General features: G+C 40.3%; 1 protein-coding gene across 1 annotated transcript in view; it reads right to left on the bottom strand.

Annotated features, from left to right (window-relative positions):
* Positions 1-24,277, bottom strand: part of Ptprg (protein tyrosine phosphatase receptor type G) — a 707,594-nt gene that overhangs the window by 264,882 nt on the left and 418,435 nt on the right. Inside the window, 1 exon segment of the mRNA XM_047532314.1 lies at positions 17,510-17,658. Coding sequence (XP_047388270.1) covers positions 17,510-17,658 — 149 coding nt within the window.

Here is a 24,277-nt window from a genome sequence, read left to right as displayed (position 1 = left end):
ATCATAACAGCTATATCATATAATATCAAACCCGACAATGTTTAGTGTAACACCCCAAGCATTCCTAGATCAGTAAAGGAAGACACAGAGAGCTGTAACATGAAGAACTTCATAACTGTGATGACATGTTCTGGATATGAAACCCTAAGTGATCACCCATTCTGGCCCACAGACAAGTCGTGAAGCCTAGATAGTGAATTTTAACACCAAGAAGCTGGGTTTGTATAAATACGTATTCCTGGTTTTTTCAAACATATTCCCAATTTCTTTTGAAAAAGTTAAAAGTTCTGACTACGGTTGGTTTCTTTCCAAATGTTGACAAGTCAAATGCCATTGTAGGCCATCCCTTTCTTTCACACTGGCATCCTATGCCAGGCCTCTCTACAAGACCTGGTTTATCCCAGATATATGATCAACACAGCTGTGATGTTTTTAATAGGGATCAAAGGAAGAAGCCAAAATGTCCATCAACAATGCGAGGTAAAAAATAAATTATGCTGCATGCATACCATGGAGAGAAGCAAAAAACTTACTGATTACCTAGTATGTGACACTACACTAAGTACTTTATAGACACTACAATTTTCATTCCCATAAAAACTCTCGTCAGGTAGATATGAGTACTAGATGTCAGCTTCCAGAAAAAGGAATGTGTTAAATAGCTACCCAGAGTCACAGAGCTGTCAAGTGGCAGTGATGAGATTTGAACCCCAGAAATCTTGCTCCAGAGCCTCAGCTGCTAGCATTGAACAGAGCTGAGCCTTGGTGTGGCCCTGCTGTTGGCTTGGGTGACATGCTGGAGCTGTCCGCGTAGACAGCTACTTAAATACATTGAAAGACTTCTGCCACCTAGAATGAGTTTATAAAACTACATACAGCATGTCAACATTTATAAGAGTGCTATATGTCTGCCAGAAAAACATGCTTCTTTACCTTGCATATTACTTAAATTCTTTTGTAATGACTATAAATTATTTTGATAATCAAAAGACCATGAATGATTTCCATTTTAAGAAAAATTTACTGTTATGCTTTCATATTCTACTTGTTCTTGCTTAGAAAAATAAGGTCTTAGACATGACATTAAATTAGACTCATTGTTCTATTATCTTTTTTTATTTCCTGTTCTGAAAGAAAAATGCACTAATTGTGAAAAATCTGTACAATGCAGCAAGGTGTAAGCAAAAAATTTTAAGTTTAGAAGGTCTAAGGAGTTTTATCAAAGATGGAAAACAGTAATAAGATTTGAAGTAAAAAAGCAGGCTAGGAACATATTCACATTGATAACGGCTCTACAAACACTGGCCTTCATGCCTTGCAAAATACTGGAAATGCACTGTAACGATAGCATATCACTCTGATCAATGGGAAATGACACCTAAGCTCACAAGGCTCCATAACTGATTTTTATCAAGACTACATTAGGTTATACAGAGATGTCTATCAGGATGATCCCTTCACCTTATTTTATTTTTAATTCAAAAAGCAGAGATACTGGTTATTAAGTGCTTTTTTGTGGGAAAAAAATTTTAATAAATGATGACTAAATGACAGAATGTATATAAGGCACTATAGGGACACAAAGTTAAGTACTTTTTTGAAGATCAACTATCATTATTATCTCAAAAGTTGTTTCTTGTTTTTAATTTTTAACTGACAAATACAAATTTTACATATATCAGTTATACAAAATGATAGATATGCATAACATTGTAGAATGACTACATCAAGCTATCACATCCATAACCTCACTTATTATCTTATTTATTTTTTTCTGGGATCATTTAAAAATCTACTCTCTCAGAGCTGGGGTGTGATTTGGTGGTGGAGTACTTGCCTAGTATGTATAAGGACCTGGGTTCAATGGTTAACCATGGCATAAAACAAAACCCATTCTCCTAGCAAATTTCAAGTATTCAACACACTGTTATTAACTACAAAAACCATGTTGGGCAATAAATCTGAATTTATTCGTCTTCCATGGAGTTGTCTTTCATAGCATTATGGGTGTTTTCGTCAGCTTTTTTGATGCTGTGACTAAATAATCTGACCAGCACAATTGTACAGGAGGAAAGGTTTACTTGAGAGTTAACGGTTTCAGAGACCTTAGTCCCGTTCATAGAAGGTTGGCTCCGTTCTTCGGGGCTCCAGGTGAGGCAGAACATCATGGTGGAAGATAGTGTGGGGAAAGCACTTGCATCATCAGGAGATAAAATATATACCCCAAAGCCATGCCCCAATTCCAATCTCCTCCAGTCATACCCTACCACTTCAATTAATCCCATCAGGGATTAAGTCACTGATTGGGTTAAGACTCTTACAACCCAATCATTTCTCCTCTGAACCTTCATGCATTATCTCACATGTGAGCTTTTGGGGGACACCTCCCCTCCAAACCATAACAATGGGCAATTATCTTTTACTTTTCCACACCTGATTGAGTAGGTCCCTAGCAGGATGTCCATGCTAGCAGCTGCTGTTGACCCAGGGGCTGTGTCACAAGTTATAATCAGTTTCTTCAGCAGAGCCTACTTCTGTACATCTTGGTTCCATCTGGGACATCAATGACCAAGCAGACTATTTTTTTTTTTATAATAGAATCCTTTCAAAAATGTCAAAACCTGCTATCATACTCTATCTGCACACCACTGTCCATTCCAATCATCTCCTTTGGAGATGAGGCAAGCTCACTCCCCACAATTCACATCCTCCTTCATAACATATCCGGGTCTTCCTTTCCTGAAAATGACTCAATCAAGCCTGCCTGCATTTATGTATCACAACTGATGTTCTAAGCACCTTATCCCAAGAGATGCCTTGCTCTTGACAATGCTCCCACTGGGGCATTATGAGCTAAATCTTACTCATGTATCCAGAACAGCTAGAGCTCACATTCTATTCCTTCCTTAGGTTAGACTTTGAATAGACAGCAATACCTTAGCTTCAGGAGCAGAATCTCAAGCACTTTTGAGATTATACAGAGACTGACTTAATGGGAAAAAGCGGGGGTCACCATCAAAGCCTATAAATCATATATTCTTTGACTCGAGTTCCTGCTTACATTGTGGATTCTAGTAAACTTTGGAAAGAAAGTGGTGCATACTGAAGAGCAATGGAGAGGCATTCACATGAAATGTATGAATTTTGTGTGAACATGGAAAAACAGACTGGAGGGGGGGGGAGGGGCAGGCAGGGAGGAGGAGAGAAAGAGATTGTTTTCACTTACCACAAAAAAGAAATGAGAAAAAATAACTTGAATGTGGTTTCAAAGATAATAAATGCCTTCTTCCTTTTAAAGTGAATTCCGGTTAAGATTCATTCTACTGCTTCCTTAGGTTCCATGAGGTCAAGGGGCTTGTTTTTCTTGTTCACTCTGACACAGCCCAATGAATACAGAGGAAGAAACTGATCTGAGATGGCATGAGGATGGGGCCTGAAAGAGGAACCTAGAAACTTCAGGACCATCTGTGTGCAGGGAGCACCTTCGTGCAACTGAGCTTCAGAGAAACGCAGCAAACCATTCTCGTGGCTCCTGCCTTAGTTCATGACTGAAAGTGATAATCTCAATCTAAAATTCCCAAAGGCATGCCTTTTAATTCTGCAACAGTAATTGCTCATGTACATATTAACAGCTCTCAAAAACCTGGACCTCATTGACTAATTGGAACAATCTGTCTTGATACTTCGACGTAATGGTTGTTAATATAAGAGCTATACTCTGGTAGAACAGACCTTAAAAAGATCCTTTTCTAAGCCACACAACTAACCCTCAGCCTCGCAGCATGAGGCAAGAGGATGAATGTGTTTATTTGAGAGTTACTAATTTATTTGGGTCATTCACATTCTTCATACAAGAGGTAGTTTGGGAGGAGGATTTGTTTCTTTAAACATCTTTATAATGAATGAATTAAAAGATTCCATTCCCAGGAATTAGTTTCATGCTCTTTAACAAGTGTGCCCACAAGATGAGGATAGAATACCAGAATGTCATTTTCCTAAATAGGTATTATTGCTTACACTATTACAGGACTGTATGCATTAGCAGCTGAGATTCAGCAGTGAACAGACAGACCCATTTACTCCATAGGTTTACAGACAGACTGTGGGAGTGGTAGAGGGCAAGAGAGTTAAAAAGGTAGTAATTACAAATAGTAGCAGGTACTATGAAGAAAATAAAACCTGGTAACTGGAAAGAGACTGAGTTGGGAGGAGAGAGCAGGCAACATTATATTTGGAAAGATCAGAACAGGAATGAGCCAGGAGAAGTCATAACCAGGGAGAGAACATTCTGGAATCAGAAAGAGTGAATGAAAACAGGGCGGTGAGGTGTTTAGGAGGGCAGTAGGGTATAGGTATCAGGTCAAGAGGGCAATGAAGGTCATAGTAAGAACTCTAAATTTATTCAAGATGTGATTGGAAAACGCTGGAAGATTTTTTAAGCAAAAAAAAAAAAAATGTAACTAAGCATTTAAAAGTAAGCTTTCATTACTGTATAGAGTTGCTTGTTGAGGGCAAGAAAGACCTTTGAAGAATGAGTAGCAAAATGAAAATCACAGATGGTAATGGGTTGAGCCAGGGTAGAAATGATGGAAAAGAGGGCTGGGGATATAGCTCAGTTGGTAGAGTGCTTTCGTAACATGCATAAGACCTTGGGTTCAATCCCCAGTAAAAAAAGGAAATGATAGAAAGGAAAAAAGAAAAAAAAAAAAAAAAAAAAAAAAAAGAAACATGGATTGAAGATTAGTTACTTATTGTGCTGAAAAGACAATTAAGGTAATATTAATGGCAGCTACAAAGGCTTCTCAATTTAGAATAGGGTTATGTTCAAATAAACTCACAGTAGATCAAAAATATCGTTACGTGTGGGTGTGATGGTACATACCTGTAATCCCAACAGTTCATGAGGCTAGGCAGGAGAATCTTGAGGTCAAAGCCAGCCTCAGCAATTTAGTGAGAATCTGTCTCTAAACTAAAATATAAAAAGGGATGTGATGTGGCTCAGTGGTTAAGTGTCCCTGGGTTCAAACCACGGTACAAAAAAAAAAAAAAGAAAAAAAAGAAAAAGAAAAGAAAAAATGCATTTGAAACATTGAACCCACAAACCGACAGGGTCCACTGAAGCGTGGTGGTTGGTCCCCTCATGATTACAGGGCCAACTGTGAGTTGTGGTCCACTGCTGCTACCGAGCATCAAGAGATGAAAATTCAAAATGTGAGGTATGTTTTCTCCTAGCTATTCCTTCTGTAAAATCCTAAATCAAAGCATCGTAAGTTAGGGACCTTCAGTACTGAATAGTCTTTGAGAAGATGCTGACTCTGGCTCAAAGCACATGATTTAACTAAAATTTACCCTGTAAGGAGATTTGCTTTATTTATATTAGGTTTAATAATCACTTCTCTGTGTTCCATTCTTCTTCAGTATATAGCTTCTACTATGCAATGAAAACTTGTATATAATAGATAGTATTACACAATCAAAAATTCTAAAGATTTATTTTAAACCTACACGAAATGTTACAAAGTATTAGACTAGTTCATTATCCCATATTTTCTCTCTTCAAATTGTACTTTTTTTTTGTAACTAAGAAATACAATGTCAATCACCCAAGGTAACATTACTATCCTATCTCCCTTTAAGTGAGCATATTTTTCACTCAAAACAATCAGAACTGGGCATCTTGCAACATACCCATTCCTGGCCCAAGGAGTCATCCCTCTCCTGACTACCATTATTGTCTCACTGGGCTCCCAGCACCCACAGATAATTCCTACTCTCAAGTGCAGTCAGAGGCATCCTTCAAAAACACAGGCCAGATAACATCTCCCCTCTGCTAAGAATATTCCAGCTGCTTCAAACCTGCCTGAGGTACAAGCTACGAGCTTCCCCTGGTCCACAAGGCCTCACAGCCTGGGGACTTGGATGGTTTCCCCAAGTGCATTTCTTGTCCCTGCCCACTCTGCCTCTGCTCCAGGAGCATTGGCCTCCTGGATATGCCACCAACAGTCTGGGCAAACCTCTGCCTCAGGTCATCAACATCTACTGAAGTCAAAGGCCCTTGAGGACAGAACCCTATATGTCCCTCACAAAGAGGAATCCTTAACCTGCTGAATGAACAAAATACTGTTGAGGATTCAGGAATTGGAAAAGAAGAGCATATACAAGTAATCTAAACATTCATTGCATTAACAAGGCAAAAGCTCTGCCCCGAATGATTTGAGGGCAGCCCTTCCCAAGTGTATTCTCCTCATCAGGAGTCTCGCAGGATAGACAAATAAGAAGGGTCCTGCTTTAGTTAGTTATTTCACAGCTGTGACCGAAAGATCTAACAAGGAACGATTTTAAGAGGAGGAAAAGTTTATTCAGAGGCTCACAATTTCAGACGTCTCAGTTCATACCTGGTCAACTCCATTCCTCTGGGCCTGAAGTGAGGCAGAACAACATGGCAGAAGGGTGTGGGGGAGGAAAGCAATTGGGAACATGGCACACACTCTCTGGGGACAAAATACATAGCCCTAAAGGCATGTGCCCAGTAACCAACTCCTCAAGCCACACCCTACTTGCCTTCAGTTACCACTCAATCCGATCAGGGGATTAATTCACTGATTGGGTTAAGGCTCTCATAACCCAATCAATTCACTTCTGAACATTCTTGCATTGTCTCACACATTAGATTTTTAGGACACCTCACATCCAAACCAGAACAAGTTCCATAGTCGATTGGGTTTGGGCGAGTCCCAGTTAAATGATAATCATTTAAAATTATCTCTCTCCTGGAATATTTCTCAAGATATCTGTTCTGTTAAACTCATTATCAAGCTATAAGAGAAAGATGTATTATGCAGCATATCCTAAATATAACTAAGCACAGCTCACATTTCATGAAGAGCAACTAGAGAGACTAATGAGAATCCAGAAAATGCACAGGAATCACGTTTGTTTAAGGGTACTGCCTGTGTGTAGTTATGGCATTTCAGCTTATACTTAGCCTACTAATAAATGAGACAAAAAGTGATGGAGATACAGAGGCAAGTTCAAAGGTGTAAGCAAATACAGAGATAGCCTGACAAATGGCTACCTCGATGGTGGAATAATAAATACTGAGGTATAAACTACGAAAATTCCCTGAAATACTGAACTTTCTACACCAACTCAGTAAAGGATTAAATAGGGAAAATCAAAAGTTGAAGCTCAATCTGAATGGTCTAAGAGCTAGGATTTAGAAGTTATTTTGCTATTAACACCCCAAATCTTCCATGCATTAACCTGAGTTTTAAAGTCCTGTCTTTTAAGACATCCTCAAACACTCAAGAGATGAAATTTATATTTTTACATAAAATAGGGTTTTGGTGAATTTGCCTGGCTGGCCTCCATGTATCACAGTCAATGTATCCAGAACACTACACATTCTAGAGGGAAAAGCATTAGGAATTTTCTTCCTATTCTAATAAAAAAGGTGCAGGGAGTTTCTGTGCCAGAGATTTAAAGGGGAGAGAAGAAATAGACTTTCTTTTAAAGTTGCCTTCTTTCTATTCCTTGTAAATCTTCCTGACTGTCCCTTCTGAGTGACGGTGGCACTAAAGAACTTGCTAAAGGCTTTAGATTTAAGATGGTTTGAAACCTTTCTGCTCAAATCTTGACAGGACAAAAAAAAAAAAAAAAGAGGTGGTGGGTAGTGGGTGTTGCTGAGCCACATGCCCATAAATCCTCTTGACCTGAATTTACAATACATCTGATCCAGCTGCCTGAGGTCTCTAACTTTTGTATATAAAGGTATCCCTAGCCAGCTTTATTTGAGTTCTTCAGTTTGGAAATGGATTCTGAGAAGAATTGTGTTCAAAGCTCTGGGAATAAATGTTGTGAAAGTGAAAAAATAAGGGGGAAAATGAAAAGGTTATTAAAAAAAAAAAAAAAAAAAACTAGTATATACCTAGCTGAAGACTTTGTGATGAACAGATCAGATCCCAGTGGAAAGTTGAACTACTGCATACTTGTGTGCCGACACACACACACACACACACACACACACACAAATGAACAGATTTTATTGTGTATGTTTAAGGTAAACAACATGATTTTGTGAGACATAGAGAATAAAATGGTCACTCTAGTGAATCCTATTAACACATCCAGCTGCTAACACAGGTCCCCATTTTTGCCTGTTGGGTCAATAGCAACTGAAGTCTATTCATTTAACAAAAATCCTGAGCATAACACACTATTATTAACTACAATTTTCATGTTATACATGAGATCTTTAGAACTGTTCATCCTGTGTACCTGCTAGCTTGTACCCCTTTACCCGTTTTTTGGTGTTGCTGGAAAGGAAAAACTACCAAAAAAAATTCAGCTGCTCTTTGTCTTCTGGCTAGTTTACCATCTAAATTCCATTACTGAGGTCTGGAAACCATAAGTGTGCATGATTCCATACGGCAGTCAGTACCCACTTGTGGCTTTTAAACATGTGGAATTTGGAGGTGGCCAGTCCAAAAAGAGACATGCCGTCAGCATGAAATATGAACTGAATCTCAAAGACTTAGTATAAGAACAGAATGCAATGTATCTCAGTAATAACTTTTTATATTCAATTTATGTTGGCATTGTATTTTGAGTATATTAGGGTAAATATAATAGATTAATATCAGTTCAATTTTAATTGCTTTTATGATGATCAATTATTAGTGCATGCATAAACTGCATTTTTATTGCATAATATAAATTAAATAGAAAATAAAATAAATGTTAAAATCAAATAAAACAACCTATTTCTTTTTATCTCCTTAAACGTAGCTTATAAAATATGGAAGCAGCAAATAATAAAAAATAAATTTATATAGCAGAGGTAGAATGTGTGCTTCACATAATCTTGGTTCTCAGGTACTCCTTCTCAAAGTGATGAGACTAAGTGATCAGTTCAGGTAAAAAACAGTATTTTCTATAGATATTTCTAAGCAGGGAGCTGAAAATACTTCCTGTCCCCTTCATGCCTCCTCCTCTCTGTGATTCAGCAGTCTGTAAGCATTTGAAGTCCTTTGGGATTTTTTTTTTTCCTTTTTTCTTATTATACAATAAACAGTAGTTAAGATTCTAATAAAATTACTTCTATTGCATCGGTGGTTCTAAAAACAGCCTAGAGCAATAACAAGAAAAACAATGAGATTACTTATCCAATACAAAAAAATCGTGGTTCAGGTTTTGGAGATGTCAAGAGTCTGAATTCTGGAGAATCAATGATGAGGCTCAGTATGGTAAGAGCATCTGGCTTACAAGGCTGACGTGAAAATCACATGAGAAAACATCTGGAAAGTTCCAGACTCAAGCAGTGCTTATTAAGATGTGTCTACAACATGATTGCCATCACTACCGGAACCCCCAAATGCAGCATCCACCCTAAGCCTTCTCTTTGGCTATCTGAAAGTGCCCAGGGTTCTACTTTAAGGCTATCTCCAATTTACCAAGGTTTCCCTTTCAGAAAGTATGATATTTTTGACCAATCCTCAGCACAATTCAATCAGCAATCAATGCATCACATGTCGGCGATATAACATCAAATGTGCTGAGCCAAGTTCACATCTAAGGATAACTGAGGGTTGTCAGACACCACACATGGTCAAGGCTGGTTTTAGCTCACGAAACCTGCTCCCTGCCTTTATACAACCAGGCAGCGACTTCTCCACTGAGCACACCCTAAGTTACCAGGACCTCCTCAAATGTTCCTCTTAATTCACACAGGACATGCACATAAAAGGTCAGCCAGATGGAAATTAAATATTTTACTACAAAAGGATGAAACACCCTGCTCTAAAATAGAATCTTTATTTCAGTGAAGTAGCTGACTAAATTTCAACTAATTCCTTTGACATTTGACGGAAGTCACTACGGAGCAAAAACACGACTAGCTACACACAGCACAGGATAGCAAACACCAGAGAACCACGGGACCCTTTCTGACACTTGCAGGATCTCATGAGGACACAGGTTCAGGTCAACAACCAGTAGGATCTTCAGCTCCAGTGACAAAGGATTCTGTGAACCAAGGCTGGACCAGGTGACCTGCAACAATTTCAGAAAGTAACACAAAGTACACAACAGGAGAGAAGAAAAAATGTGAAAATGTGTAAGTTTTTTTAATAGAAAATTTTAATAGAATGTCACAGTCCCCCATGACAGGGAGGCCAAGCATCATGTTCACAAAGACGCTAAACTATTTTTTTTTTAACATGTCAAGATGTTTTCATAATCTTCAGGATAAGTGAAATGGAAAATCGTTTAAGATGGGTGTCTGCAGACCCTATCCGGTGTGTTCTGTACTATACCCAGCACGTAGGCGATGCCACCTTTCTAAAAAAGATTCTGAATTTTAAAACATCTGGCCTCTGGGGTTTCAGATAAGGGCTTCTAGACCCGAACCATATGGTGATGTGTACATGGTATATATTAAGAAAAACTTCTCTGCTGCTTTTCACTTGCTAGGATGCTCTCAACAGAGCTGAAATAAAACACCTGTGGGTTTTGCTGGAAAGGGCACAATCATTTTGGATCATTTAAGCTTATTGAAGACTTCAACTCATAAAGCACCAATAAGTCTGAATCAACAACTCCTGCAATCTCGTATTATAATAAATAAGATTTTAATTACCTCAGTCAACAAGCACGCTTAGAACCTCTACTTTAATGGAGCTCTCAGAGGTCTTATCTGGAGGTTTCACTTTGAATTAAATCCAACTTCAGTTATTAGTGGAGACACGGCCTAATTCAATTCCTATTAGCGCTATATGAACCTGTGTTGAGATCAGCAGCCACAGAACAGGAACAGAGAAAGGAACAGGCAGGAGATTCATATGGATAGGAGCAATCAGAAATCACTGTGGTGGGAGAGATTATGGAAAGTCCAGCAGTCATGGATGAACTGGAAAATTTCCATTTCCAGTTACCATTATAACACTACTGCTTTAGTCTAAGCTCTAGGACCTTAAAGGACACGAACTCACATCTACCTACAAATTTCCTTTTGCCATGCAAAGTAACACATTCACAGGTTCTAGGAATTAGTGAGTGAACACTTTGGGTTTTGCCAAAACCCATAGTGACACTCTTTATTTTTTAAATTTGCTAAATATGGTCAGACCCAGGGCCTTGGCACATCCCTAGCCTACCAACAGGCTCCAATTCATCTCTTCCATCTTTGTAAATATTATTATCTCCACGAAAACCTTCCATCTGTGGTGAAACGTCCCTTTGCTTCTGAGATTATATTACACCTGGAACTACACAGCCACTGACATGACTGTACAATTTCTATGATATTACTGGGTATAAACAGCCTGAGGGCATGAACTGTGACTTTCTTCTTTACCTTTGTGTCCCTACACCTGCACAATAGAAGATACTCATGAAAAGCTCACCTCCAGGCAGAGAATCAAGCTCAAAACGTAAGGGTGTTTCAGAACCCAAATAGGGTCTAGTCTCCCAGGCACGGCATGGCAATGACTCTGGTTTTCTTTTCCAACTTTAACTGAGCTGTAAAGAATACTGGCAATTGAAGAGTTTTTGTTTGTTTAGTTTTTACAGGACTTTTTTTTTTTTTTTTTTTTTGGTTAATTATCAGACTGGAAGTTTTTAAGTGTTGCAACTACAAGACCAAATCCAGGATTTCAGCCAGGAAAACACTGACCGCTCTGATTTCTGAATGCCTACGTTGTAGATGACCGGAGAGAATTCCTGGAAAGCATGGAAACCTACAAGGCTAGTTTGTTGCCACTTACCCCTGGGGAGCAGCTCCAACTTCTTGTGGGGCACATGCTTAAAATTCAGCCTGCAGAGCTGAAGCACTGAGGGAGCAATTGAAATTCCCAAGCTCATGACTCTAGCTACAGTAGACCCTAAAGAAGCCAGGATCAGCAATGCTGATCTGCACAAGGCAAGGGATGTTTCCTGTCTAACAACCACAAGAAAGAAGTCCCAGTCTTCAAACAATGTCACAGAGGTAAAGGAATACTCAGTTCCACTCAACACACTGCTCCCTCTGCTCCTGTGGTGCATAGTTGTAACCCAAGCTACATCTGGGGACCAGATGTTCCATGCAGTGGATGCTTTACTACATTTTGGGAAGTTGTACAGCACCCCTGTCTTCTACACACTAGACTCTAGTAGCATATTCCTGCCAAGAAGGGTGTGACCCAAAATGTCTCCAGACAGTGCTTCCTGGACTGTGGCCAGGGTGCCAGGGGGTAGGACATCACCCTCAGTTGAGAGCTGACACAGTATTCTATCAGTTCCAGTGCAATCTTCTGCAATGACTGTTCCCTAGACCTCATGCACAGTACATACAAGACAAATACTATCCTCATTGCTGATAAATTATTCCATAACACATTAATTTTTTTTAACCTTCACTCTAGTTTCTTAGAGTATGATGTACTTACATAAAAAGAAATAATCCACCCCTGAGATGTTCAAACAGTATAAAAATTTCAGAAAGAGCTAGCATTAATGAAGAGCTCAAATAAAACAACCTAACATAAAATATTGCAGACACGTTTTGGACAAAAGTGAGCAACTTTGCTGTGCATATTTTAAAGTTAAATTTGCTTTAGTTACCTTTTATCTCTAAAATTTGAGTTCCTCCAAATATACCACTAAGAAATTGAACATGTTTATCACAATCGAAGAAAACAAGGTAGGAACCAGATGAGCTTCGAGAAGGAACCCAATTAATACAGGGATCTTTACCATCTGAAAAACAATCCAAGTGACTTGGTCAAACAATAAGTGGTCGATGCTCGTGGATTAGCTTCTAAATGCAATAGTTTCAAGTAATGAAAACTAAGAGACTTTTTAAAGCAATAAGATTTCATGAAAATATGCATTTATTCTGTGCATTTTTCCACAATAAAGTATAAGGAGGAGACGGGCTGTCTAGGCATTAGAGGAAGTGGTAACAAATGAAGCTGGGGTTCCCAGTTCCTAGCTCCACAGACATTCCTTTGCCAAGGTAGCTGCCAGATTAAGTTTTCAAGCTTTCAAGCACAGGTCTTTTGTCCAGAAAAACATTAACGGAACAAATGGCAACCCAATTCGAAGACAAAGAGGCTTCTGAGCAAAGCTGGCTGGACATAGACTGCCCCTTCCACTCTCACTGCCAATGGGAACCCGACAGCAAGACCAGAAGGGAAACCCCACACTTAGAAACATGATGTCATTTTGCTTCTCGAAAATCAAGTTTTCCAAGTATAAATAAAGCAAGACTTCTAAGAAATGATTCATTCCATTCAAAGGGTAGAGAGGAGCCCATTAAGTAGAATCCCTACACAGGAGACATATAATTAGTGTGACTAGGACAGGAAGTCCACAGATAGAGGGTTCCCAGTACAGGGAAGATTTGGGTACTGAGAATTTGTTAGCTAAATGAGAAAAATTACCAACCATTTTCCCAGAGTAGCAATCTCTGGTTTTTCAAGAAACAGTGGGTAGGAAGACATTTGTGCAGCAGTACAAACATGTGGTATTAGGATATGCATAATTTGGTTTTCATCCAGGGTTCCTAATTCATGGTTCCTTCTCCAAGATAGACCATAGAAACTAGAATCCTTCCCCAAGATGAGACATAGAAACTCTGCCATCCTGCCTTGGAGATGCCCATCAAGAAATTCTGTGACATGTTATCATGGTTTAGATACAAGGTGTCTTCCAAAAGCTCCTGTGTAAATGCAGGAATATTCGGACCTAAAATGACTAGATTATGAGAGCTGTAACCTAAGCAGCCCATCCTGGTTTGAAGGAACTGACTGGTTGGTGATTGTAGGCAGGTGTGGTGTGGTTGGAAGAAGTGGGTCACTGGGGGCATGTTCTGGATGGGTGCACCTTCCCTGTGGCCCTTTCCCTCTTCCCTCTCTCTCCGCTTCCTGGCTGACATGAGGCTTCCATCACGATGTGCTGCCTCCTGTTGGACCCAGAGCAATGGATTCAGCCATCTAAAGACTGAGACCTCTAAAACCATGAACTCTCAATAAACATCCCCTCCTTTAAGTTTTTCTTGTCAGGTAGTTTGGTTACAGAAATAAAAAAGTTAATAAACCAGTCTTGTCTGATAATTGATAAGACACCTTTAGGGTGCTAGTCTGTACTCTAAGGAGGAAAGAATGCCGCATAGAGAGGCACAGCAATGCCAAGAGACATATTCTTTCTGTCCATTCGCATTTCCTTAGGGCTGTCCAGCTGTAATGGAATCTCCATAAAACCCCAAAGGAATAGGGTTTGGAGAGTGCTATGATTTGGATCTTGAAACGTCTGCCAACAGCGCAGGTGTTAAAGGCTTGGTCCCCACTACAGCAGTATTCTGAGGTGGGGCCTTGGGGAAGTGAATGGATCATGAGGGTTCTGACCTCATTAATGATTAATCCGTTCATGAGTTCATAGCTGAATGACCTATTGGGAGGTGGTGGAAACTCTAGGAGGCAATAGCTACTTGGAGGGAGCACATCACTGCAGACATACCCTGGAAGGGAATATTTCATTCCAGGCCCCTTCCTCTAACTCTCTCCCTTTTCTTATTAGTGATCATGAGGTGAACTGCTTTGTTCCAACAGGCACTCCCACACCATGACACTCTGTCTCACCACAGGTCCAGAAACAATGGAGGCAAGTGACCGTGAACTGAAACCATCAATGAAAATAGATCTTTTCTTCTTTTAAGTTGATTTTCTCAGGTATTTTGTCACAGTGACAGAAAACTGACTAACATGGAGTGCTCTAGGATAGATGAACCCCTGGAATCTTACAGGAAAGTAAAATAAAACTAAACCACATGCAGGAAGAGTGTCTCACCTCAGCCTCATGGACACAAAAGCTACTGTGCTCAGGACCCTTCTAGATCTTGCCCTGTGTATCTCTTCACCTGCCTGCTTGTGTGTATCCCTTAATATATCCTTTATAATAAACAAGGAAACATGTCTATTTCCCTGAATTTTGTCAGTCAATCTAGTAACTTAACAGAGTGTAAAGGGTGGGTTGTGGGAGCCCCAATTTGTAGATAGTCGGTCAGAAGTTCCGGAGGCCTGGACTTGTGACTGGGTCTAAAGCTCTCATCAGGTAGAAGGTATCAGAACTTAATTGATGGAGAGAATGTCAAGGTACGGTCTGCTGCAGCAAAGATTGTGTACTTGCTAGTGGGGTGAAATTCATACATAATTTTGGATCACAGAAGTGATCTGTGTTGTAAGCATTTAATAGAAGAAACTAGGTATAGATGTTTCCCCTTATATACATCTATAAACAAAGAGATTTTTTCCACTTTGCAGGGGATCTGCATGGATGTTCCAACGATTCCAAGAGGGTTCAAACACAGGTGTGAGGAGCTAGGCTAAATGATAAAACCCTATCAACGACACATGAGTCAATGTGGTTAGGGTTTGGATCTGGAATATGCCCCAAAGGCTCACACACCTAAAAGGTGCAACAGTGTCCTGAGGTGAGGCATTCAGGAATGTTGGAATCATGAGTACTCTAACCTTATCACTGTATTAATCCATTTGAAAGATTAATAATTTGAATATATTATTGGGAGATGTGTCCTAGTTGGAGGAAGCAGATTACTGGGAGCTTGCTCTTGGGGACAATACTGTACCTTGAGCCCCTTTCTCTCTCGCTCTGATTTCTGGCTGCCACGAGCTGGGCAGCTTTCTTCTGCTACCTTGTTCTATCATGATGTTCTGCTGCACTTCAGATCCAAAGCAAGTCAACCAGTCAACAATGGAACAAAACCTCCGATGCCATGATCCCAAATAAACTTTTTCTCCTTTATTAGTTATATCAGGTATTTTGGTCACAGCAACTAAAAGCAAACACCTTGGTGTAGATACAGACGTGTATTTTCTTTGTGAAGGAGGCCTCAAGTATTTGAGGGAGATGTATAAGGGCTTAGGCACCAGAGCAAGATGGTAAGTAAGGAGGTCAAGGCCAGAACAAAGGAGCATGGAGAGCTCGGTCTCTGATGAGGTCAACTTCCTGGTTCATGAAAGTGCTCGTGGACACATGCAGGGAACCAATCAGATAGACACTTCCATACTCATGCTCCTAGGCAGGAGATCCAATAGAAAAACTAAAACAGACAAGTGGACAGAGAGGACACCAACCAGTAATAATGAGAAGCATGTGGACAAGGGAAGAGATAGGAATCAGAGACCATAAAAAGAACAGGCCAAAACTCCCCCACCAGATTCCTAGCTCTGGAGCCCCTTCTCTTTGGAGAAGTCTGTCTCTGCCACTTTTGCACTCAACCTACTTCTTGCTTGCTATCTCTGTGTCCTGTCCTTCAATTCTTTGCCGAACAATGAACCCGGCACCCCTAGATGGTAACATATTCATTGGATTTAACTAAGCAGGACATGAAACGTTAAAGGTTGAAAACATTCCGTGGGCACTTGGCTCCTTTGATGACAACATGCTACCAGTTCAGAGTGACTCCATGGTTGGGTAGAGTCATAGACAGGAACTACATTCACTTAGTCCTTCCATACACTTGTAAGAATTAGCACATGGAGAACCAACCCACATTTATCACAGCAGAAGAACATTCACACGCTGATTATGATTAAGGGGAAACGATGAGGTTAGCAATGGAAGGGATGTGGCATTCCTAGCTAATGTTAATAATGGAGTTGGTGACGTGCTTCCTCCCTCATCCCTGCACATCAGTTCATGAACTAGTGCACCTCTGCCCTTCTGTCTGGCAGTGTGGATCTGTAAAAAGTCATAGAATGTCTCAGGACTAAAGCAAAATGTCACCATAGATCCCAGCAAAGTTATAAGACAAAGTTATGAGACAACTAATAGTCTCAGTATCTCTCTCAACAACATTCAGGAGCAAAAAGCCTTCCAAACAACTTCTCAAATGAAAGGAGGTTTTGAGATCCTTCTTCATATGTCACTAGTTTTCCTGTTTTCTAAAGAGTGATAATGAAGTTACCCAAGTTCCTCACAAAATATCAGCTTCAGAGAGCAGGGTTTCAGAAATGGACTGTGAAAAGAGACTGTCCAAGGAAACAAATGATCAATCACATAAATCAGGGGTGAGTTCACCAAATCAGGATGCCTGCAATTTCCCTATTTCTCCCCTTGAACAAAGGAGAAGAGGCATGATGGGCAGCATCCAGATGCCATGCTATAGATAAGGGCATTCATTCTTTTTTTTTTAAACTGGGGATTGAACTCAGGGGCACTCAACCACTGAGCCACATCCATGGCCTTTTTTATAGTTTATTTAGAGACAGGGTCTCACTGAGTTGATTAAGGCCTGGGCAAGTTGCTGAGGCTGGCTATGAACTTGCAATCCTCCCGCCTCAGCCTCTCAAGCTGCTGGGATTACAGGCATGCGCTACTGTGCCTGGCTGATAAGGGATTTCTTGACAGACAAAATTCAATCCCGTCAGATTTGCAGAATATCTGATGGTAAGGAAAGAGCATGTGAATAATGTCAATGCCCAAAGCAGAGCCACATTTGCAGATCTCTCACCTCCACAGGAAACCTCCTGCCGTTGACACTGTGTTCAGAGCCGGCAGAGCCATTGCTGTGGCCCCAATGGAACTCCACCTTCTCAGCTTTGAATCTGCCAGGTAGGCCAGCACCACTCACAAAATAGTCGTCTTTGAGAAGGATGGCCACTAAAAGAGAAGGGAAGGGAACACAAAGTGAGTTTCACACCCCAAGGAAGGTTTACTTCTGCTGTTTTCAAGTTCATGATTGTCATGGTGGGAATTATTTCCTCACCTACCTATTAAAAAACAAGTCAAAAGCACTAGTCTGAATAAATTAGAGCATTCTAGTGGTAGAACACACTTGATCACCAGTAGGTTCTACATCATGACAATTCCCAGAAAGAGAAAGAGATCTCAGAACTTTTTCATCCATTTAACACATGAAAAAAAAAATTGGAGACAATGACAGAATAAGTCACTCTGCATCAGTGTCTCCTAAGTTGGCATGACAATCAAAACTATCAGGAGAGTGAGATGTTTCTTTTTAAGCATTGTTTCCTGGGGCTACCCCAAGACTCAAAGTTTGGAATGAGACAGGGAATGTACACAGTGAGCCAGACGCAGGACGTGTGTTTCTTTGATCTGAAAACGTAGGCAAGATATCGGGGGAAATCTGCAAGTTTTCCCAATATTATGGCAACAACTGTTGGAAGATAGGACTGGGGATGGCGGTCTTTACAACTGATAAATATGCCCAGGAAACTGCAGTGCAAATCTACTTATTAAGTCAGCTGAATGATGCAAATTAGAATTCCTCTACTCTCCTTTTAATTCTAAGCATATGAAAATTTCCCTTAGTCCATGTTGGAAAACAAACACAAAATAAAAAAAGGAAAGCATGCACAACATTGGGTACCTATACCAGATCACACCCTTAATTGCAAAAACACACCTTTCCTTCTTGAACAATAAGAAAGAAAACTTGAGAATTAGATTAATGCTCATAGAAAAATGTACTTTTGCAAAAGAAATGTATTATCTAAATGCATACATATCAGTTTCAATTTTAAAAGTGATACATTCTCTCTTTCCTAAAGTAGATCCATTCATTCATTTAACAAATCCTTACTGGCTGCTAAATACATGTAAGATGCCAACCAATATACTGAATGGCTTATGACCAAAAGCCAAGCTTGTGTGAGCCATGGGAAAGCTCTCAGATCCTCATTGTCCCCTCTTCCTAAAGAGATCCCAGTTAGAGCTTTAGAGAGAAACCCTGCATGAAAATGAGGTCTCCATAAAAGATAGGGACTAGACTAATGACCCATTTCTAAAACAGGGCAATTAGTTTCAGTACTTCTCTATATAAAGGAAGCATTAAACGCAAGAGAAGGAATCCTGGTCATATAAATCCCTTTTTATAGCATTCAAAGGCAGTTTTTCTCCAACTCCTGAAAAATATACAGGGAATATTCAATTAGTGGGAGTGTGAATTAAAGGATGAAATGAAGTAAAAGCAAGTGTTTCTTGTGCCAATTAAACATGTTAGGGTATTATTCCAATTTTTTTTTCTGTTTGGAGCATGTTTTAGAACAGGGGTCGGCACGCTCTTCCCTTTAAAGGGCACTTGGTAAATATTTTGTGCTTAGCAGAGCACTTGGCCTCTCTGGTGCATTTATTAGGTCTCATCTCTGTGGCCAAAGAGCATAACCAACAATAGAAGTGAGGCTCCTGTGAAGCCTCACTTGACCACACAGAAATCTGAATTTGATATAATTTTCACGTATCACAGAGTGTTATCCCCCTTTTGGTTTTTTAACCATTTAAAAATGTGAACCAAACAGCTGGGCATGGTGGTAAAAGAAGTAATCCCAGCTACTTGGGAGGCTGAGGCAGGAGGATCACATGTTGGAGGTCAGCCTCGGCAAATCAGTGAGGCCTGAGAAGCTTAGCAAGACTCTGCCTCAAATTAAAACATTAAAATGTAAACAAAAGCAGAGGGACTGTCATTTCATGACCCATAAAATGTATTATCTTGGAAGATAAAGTATTATTTAAGATACTATAAAACTGACATATACATAAAGATGTATCTTCTAAAATATTATATAATACCATCCATATACCTTTCATTCCAATGTCCAATACTCAGGTATTAACTCTGTATTGTCCTAAATACTGTTGCTTATTCTCACCCTGCTATAAATTCTATATATAAAATTTTGCATCCAGAGAACCAAGGCAAAGATTTTGAGTGCATCTGTTACAATATGCCCAGGGAATCAACGTCATCCTATAAATATTTGATTTTACCCTAAATCATTTATATCTCTGTCAGGGGTCATTTTACTTGTTTTATATGAATAATTAAAGGCATAATTAGGGAACTGTACAATCTGAAACATTAATCTCATTTTTCATTTTATTGTATTTCTCACCCGAGGACACAGCATGCTACATGCACATCCGCCTCTTTCAAAAATGGAATCTATTTTTGTTTACATATAAAACTGGGGAGAGAGAATTGTCCTGACTCTCTTGTAACAATTTTCTAATGACCACTGATGATGGCATCATTTCAAAACACAAGGGTGCTGGGTAGCTACCAGAGAGCACAGTACATCTTAGAGGCATGAACTCCATGAGGACTGGCATCTCATCCTGCCACTTGACAAGGGGCGTGACCTCAGGCAGGTATCCTACCCCACTGATCAAATGGCAATACCAACAGTGCCTGCCTGCTTGCCTAGGAGGCTCTTTTGACTCAAAAAGGACGCCACATTCTGCAAGAGCTGAGAACAATGCCAGGAATCTGGAAAGCACGTGCCCAACGGCAGCGGTGTCAATTGTTTCTAGAATCAAGCCTGGAACTTGGGTAAAGCACAGAGGGGTGGCCACATAGGTGGAACTCTCCATTTCCAGGTAGACTTCAACGTAAAGCAATACTGTCTTGCGAGAAAATAAGAAGCATGCCTGGCCACGCCTATGATCCCAGCAGCTCAGGAGGCTGAGGCAGGAAGATCCTGAGTTCAAAGAAGCCTCAGCAAGGGAGAAGTGCTAAGCAACTCAGTAAGGCCTAAGCAAATTATGAAATAATAGTGAGACCCTGCTTCTAAATAAAATAGGGAATGTGGCTCAGTGGTTGAGTGCCCCTGGATTCAATCCGGGTACCCGTGCTTCCTCCACCACCACAAAAAAGACAGAAAATAAGAAGTATTGCGAGTTAGGAACACCAGTAAAGCCAGGTGTAGCCTAAATACTCCCTTGGAGGAGATCTCAAGGGGTGAGAGGATACTACCAGTTAACTAAAACACAGTTTTTAAAAAGACGTTTCCTTTTATGGATTATTTCTATCCCTTTGATCATGTCAAGGAAAAAAAAAAATCTCAGTTTGGTGCTCAGTGTGGCTCTCTAGATCGTTCCTGGGCCTGGCGACCCCCATAATGTAAGGCTGCCTATGTGCGCACAGAGATGAGGGGCAAAGAGGGAGTTAGACTGCTTTTGTTTCCTTGTGAGTTTGAAAGGATGACCAAGGTCCTGGCATCCATGGCATTTTTTCGCAGGACATCCAGCAAGAGTTTATAAATTAAGTTCTATGTGTGTATAATATGCAGGGCTAAAGCAAATGTTCGCACCAAAAATCTATGTAAACAGCAGTTGGTGCTAAAAGTTAAAGAAAAATAAATGGGAAGAATGCCAGCTGCTCACTATCCAACCCCCCCCCCCAATTGCAACTGTCAGCACAGAAAAGCTTGTGGTAACTGGACCTTAACACAGGACCCCAGGCCACCTTCCCACCTTCCACCATATTTATTTCTATATTGCCATGGGGCTCTTTTTTTTTTTTTAATTTTTTTTTTATTTTTTTTACGTTTACATAGGGTAATGATGTTTATTATATTTTTCCCCTCCCCCCCACCCCTCCCACCCCTCCCACCCCTCTTTTCCCTCTACACAGTCCTTCTTTCCTTCATTCTTACTGCTCTCCTTAGCCTAACTCTAAACCTAACCCTAAACCTAATGCTAGCCCCTCCCACCCCCCATTATATGTCCTCATCCGCTTATCAGCGAGATCATTCGTCCTTTAGTTTTTTGAGATTGGCTTATCTCACTTAGCATGATATTCTCCAATTTCGACCATTTGCCTACAAATGCCATAATTTTATCATTCTTCATTGCGGAGTAATATTCCATTGTATAAATATGCCACAGTTTCTTTATCCATTCATCAACTGAAGGGCATCTAGGTTGGTTCCACAATCTGGCTATGGTGAATTGAGCAGCAATGAACATTGATGTGGCTGTATCTCTGTAGTATGCTGATTTTAAGTCCTTTGGGTATAGGCCAAGGAGTGGGATAGCTGGGTCAAATGGTGTTTCCATTCCAAGCTTTCTGAGGAATCTCCACACTGCTTTCCAGAGTGGTTGCACTAATTTGCAACCCCACCAGCAATGTATGAGTGTTCCTTTTTCACCACATCCTCGCCAACACCTATTGTTGCTTGTATTCTTGATAATCGCCATTCTAATTGGGGTGAGATGAAATCTTAGGGTAGTTTTGATTTGCATTTCCCTTATTACTAGGGATGTTGAACATTTTTTCATATATCTGGTGATTACTTGTACATCTGCCATGGGGCTCTTGATGAAAAGCAAAGGCCAGTGTCTGAAAACCAGGAGGCCTGAGATCTAGTTCCAGTCTCCTGCTAAATTGCATAGAGCCCTGGCATATCTTTTTAAAAATACTCAATAAAGTTTTCCCTATTTTTTTTTGGGGGGGGGCCACTGGGGATTGAACCTAGGGGTGCTTAACCACTGAGCAACATCTCCAGCCTTTTTTAGTTTTTTTCTTTTGAGGCAGAGTCTCAATGAGTTGCTGAGGCTGGCTTTGAACTTCTGATCCTTCTGCCTCAGCCTCCTGAGCCTGTGGGATTACAGGCATGTGCCACCATGCCTGGGTCAACCAATATTTACAGAATAATTACCAGGAAAAAGAAGTCAGGTAAATCAGACACCGTTCCTGCCTTCATGGAACTGATGGTCAATGGGAAAGGCAAGCCCCAGGGATTAAACAATCAGCAGAAGCAAAGCAAAGTGGGACAGGTACTAACAAGAGGCATCTAACTCAGGGTATGTCAAGGCCTGATGGGAGTCACATGAATAAAAGAGCTCCCTCGGGAGATGTCCACAAGAGGGGAGCATATGAATAGAGAGACAGTTCATGCAAAGGTCCTGTGGTAATGAGAGTGATGGTAGTGGGAGTGAGCAGGAGGCAGCCATGGTGACTGGTACCCAGAAAGAAGGATGTAACAAGGGGCTAGAAAATGAGGCAGAGACAGTGAGCCACCTGTCTTTGTCCCAAGAATAACGGAAGTCCTTGATATGGATGACAAAAGAAGAGAGACAAATGAGCAGGATCAGAGTAGAGAACTAGGTAGATTCATACCACTACTCTGTGGAGAAGGTCTGAAAGGAAAGCAAAACTGGTAAGTAGGAAGAAAAGATAGAAGGTTCCTGCAGTTACTCAGAAAAGATATCAGACATGCTGTGTTGGAGCAACAGATATCCAAGAGATAACAAGCCATGGGATTATCCTAGGTCTCAGTTCAGTCGCTAGTAAATGGAGCTGCGATGAATAAAATGGACTTGGTAACCCTCTGACCCTTTAAGATATGACAGATGGGAGTCTTGTAGAGGATTCTGCACCATAAGAAAGACAGGGAACTTCCAAAGTGACCTTGAATTTTAGGGCTACTGGTTAATTAGGCTTCTGTCTTTGCAGCCACTCTCTCCTACAGCCTGAATGCAGAGTGTGGGGCTGTGGGGACAAGAAAAAGGAAATGGAGCTTAGCAGACATGAAACAGGGCTTGCAGGGTCTCTCACCAAAGAGAACAGCAGGGAAATTGTTCCTAATTTAATCCCAGGATTCAGATAAGTAATAAGGAGAAACAAACTAAGATTTGGGGTTTCTGGAATAGAATAATTAATAAAGTTAAGAGTTAAAGCAGACTTCTTTTGTATATCAGAGGAGTACTTCTTTATTGGAGCATTATAATTATACACAGTATTGGGTTCATCCCAACAAAATCACACATGCATGGAATTCAATTTCAGTTCATGATCCCTGTCATCGCCCAGATTTCTGTTCTCCTTCTTCTACTCTACTGGTTTTCCTTTCATTTATCCCTATCTATCTATCTATCTATCTATCTATCTATCTATCTATCTATCTGGTACTGGGGATTAAATCTGGGGAGCTTAACCACTGGGCAATATCCCCAGCCCTTTTGATTTTGTATCACTGAGCTGTTCAGGGTCTAAGTTGCTAAGGCTGGCTTTGAACTTGTGATCCTCCTGCCTCAGCCTCCTGAGGCAATGGGATTACAGGTGTGTGTTACCAAGCCAGGCCTATCTATTTATTTTTGACTGGGTCTTCATACTTATACATAAATGTGAAATTCTATGTGGTATATTTATATATGCACACAACGTGACTTTCAAATAATTCACTTTACATTTCCTTCCCATTCACTTCCCTCCTCTCCCTCTCAATCTTCTTCACTACTAATCTTCCCTATACTTGAACACTGTCCTATCCTCCCCTCCTTTTATTTTACTCTGGCTTCCACATACAAGAGAAAACTTTTTTCGACTTTTGAGTTTCTGAGTCTGGTTTATTTCATTTAGCATGATGTTCTCCATTTCATTCATTTATCTGCAAATGCCAAAATTCATCCTTCTTTATGACTGAGTAGAACTCCACAGTGTGTGTGTGTTTACGTGTGTGTGAGAGAGAGATACAAT

The sequence above is a fragment of the Sciurus carolinensis genome, chromosome 17, assembly GCF_902686445.1.
Source record: "Sciurus carolinensis chromosome 17, mSciCar1.2, whole genome shotgun sequence".
Taxonomy (NCBI): Eukaryota; Metazoa; Chordata; class Mammalia; order Rodentia; family Sciuridae; genus Sciurus; species Sciurus carolinensis.
This window is presented reverse-complemented; position numbering and strand designations above follow the sequence as displayed.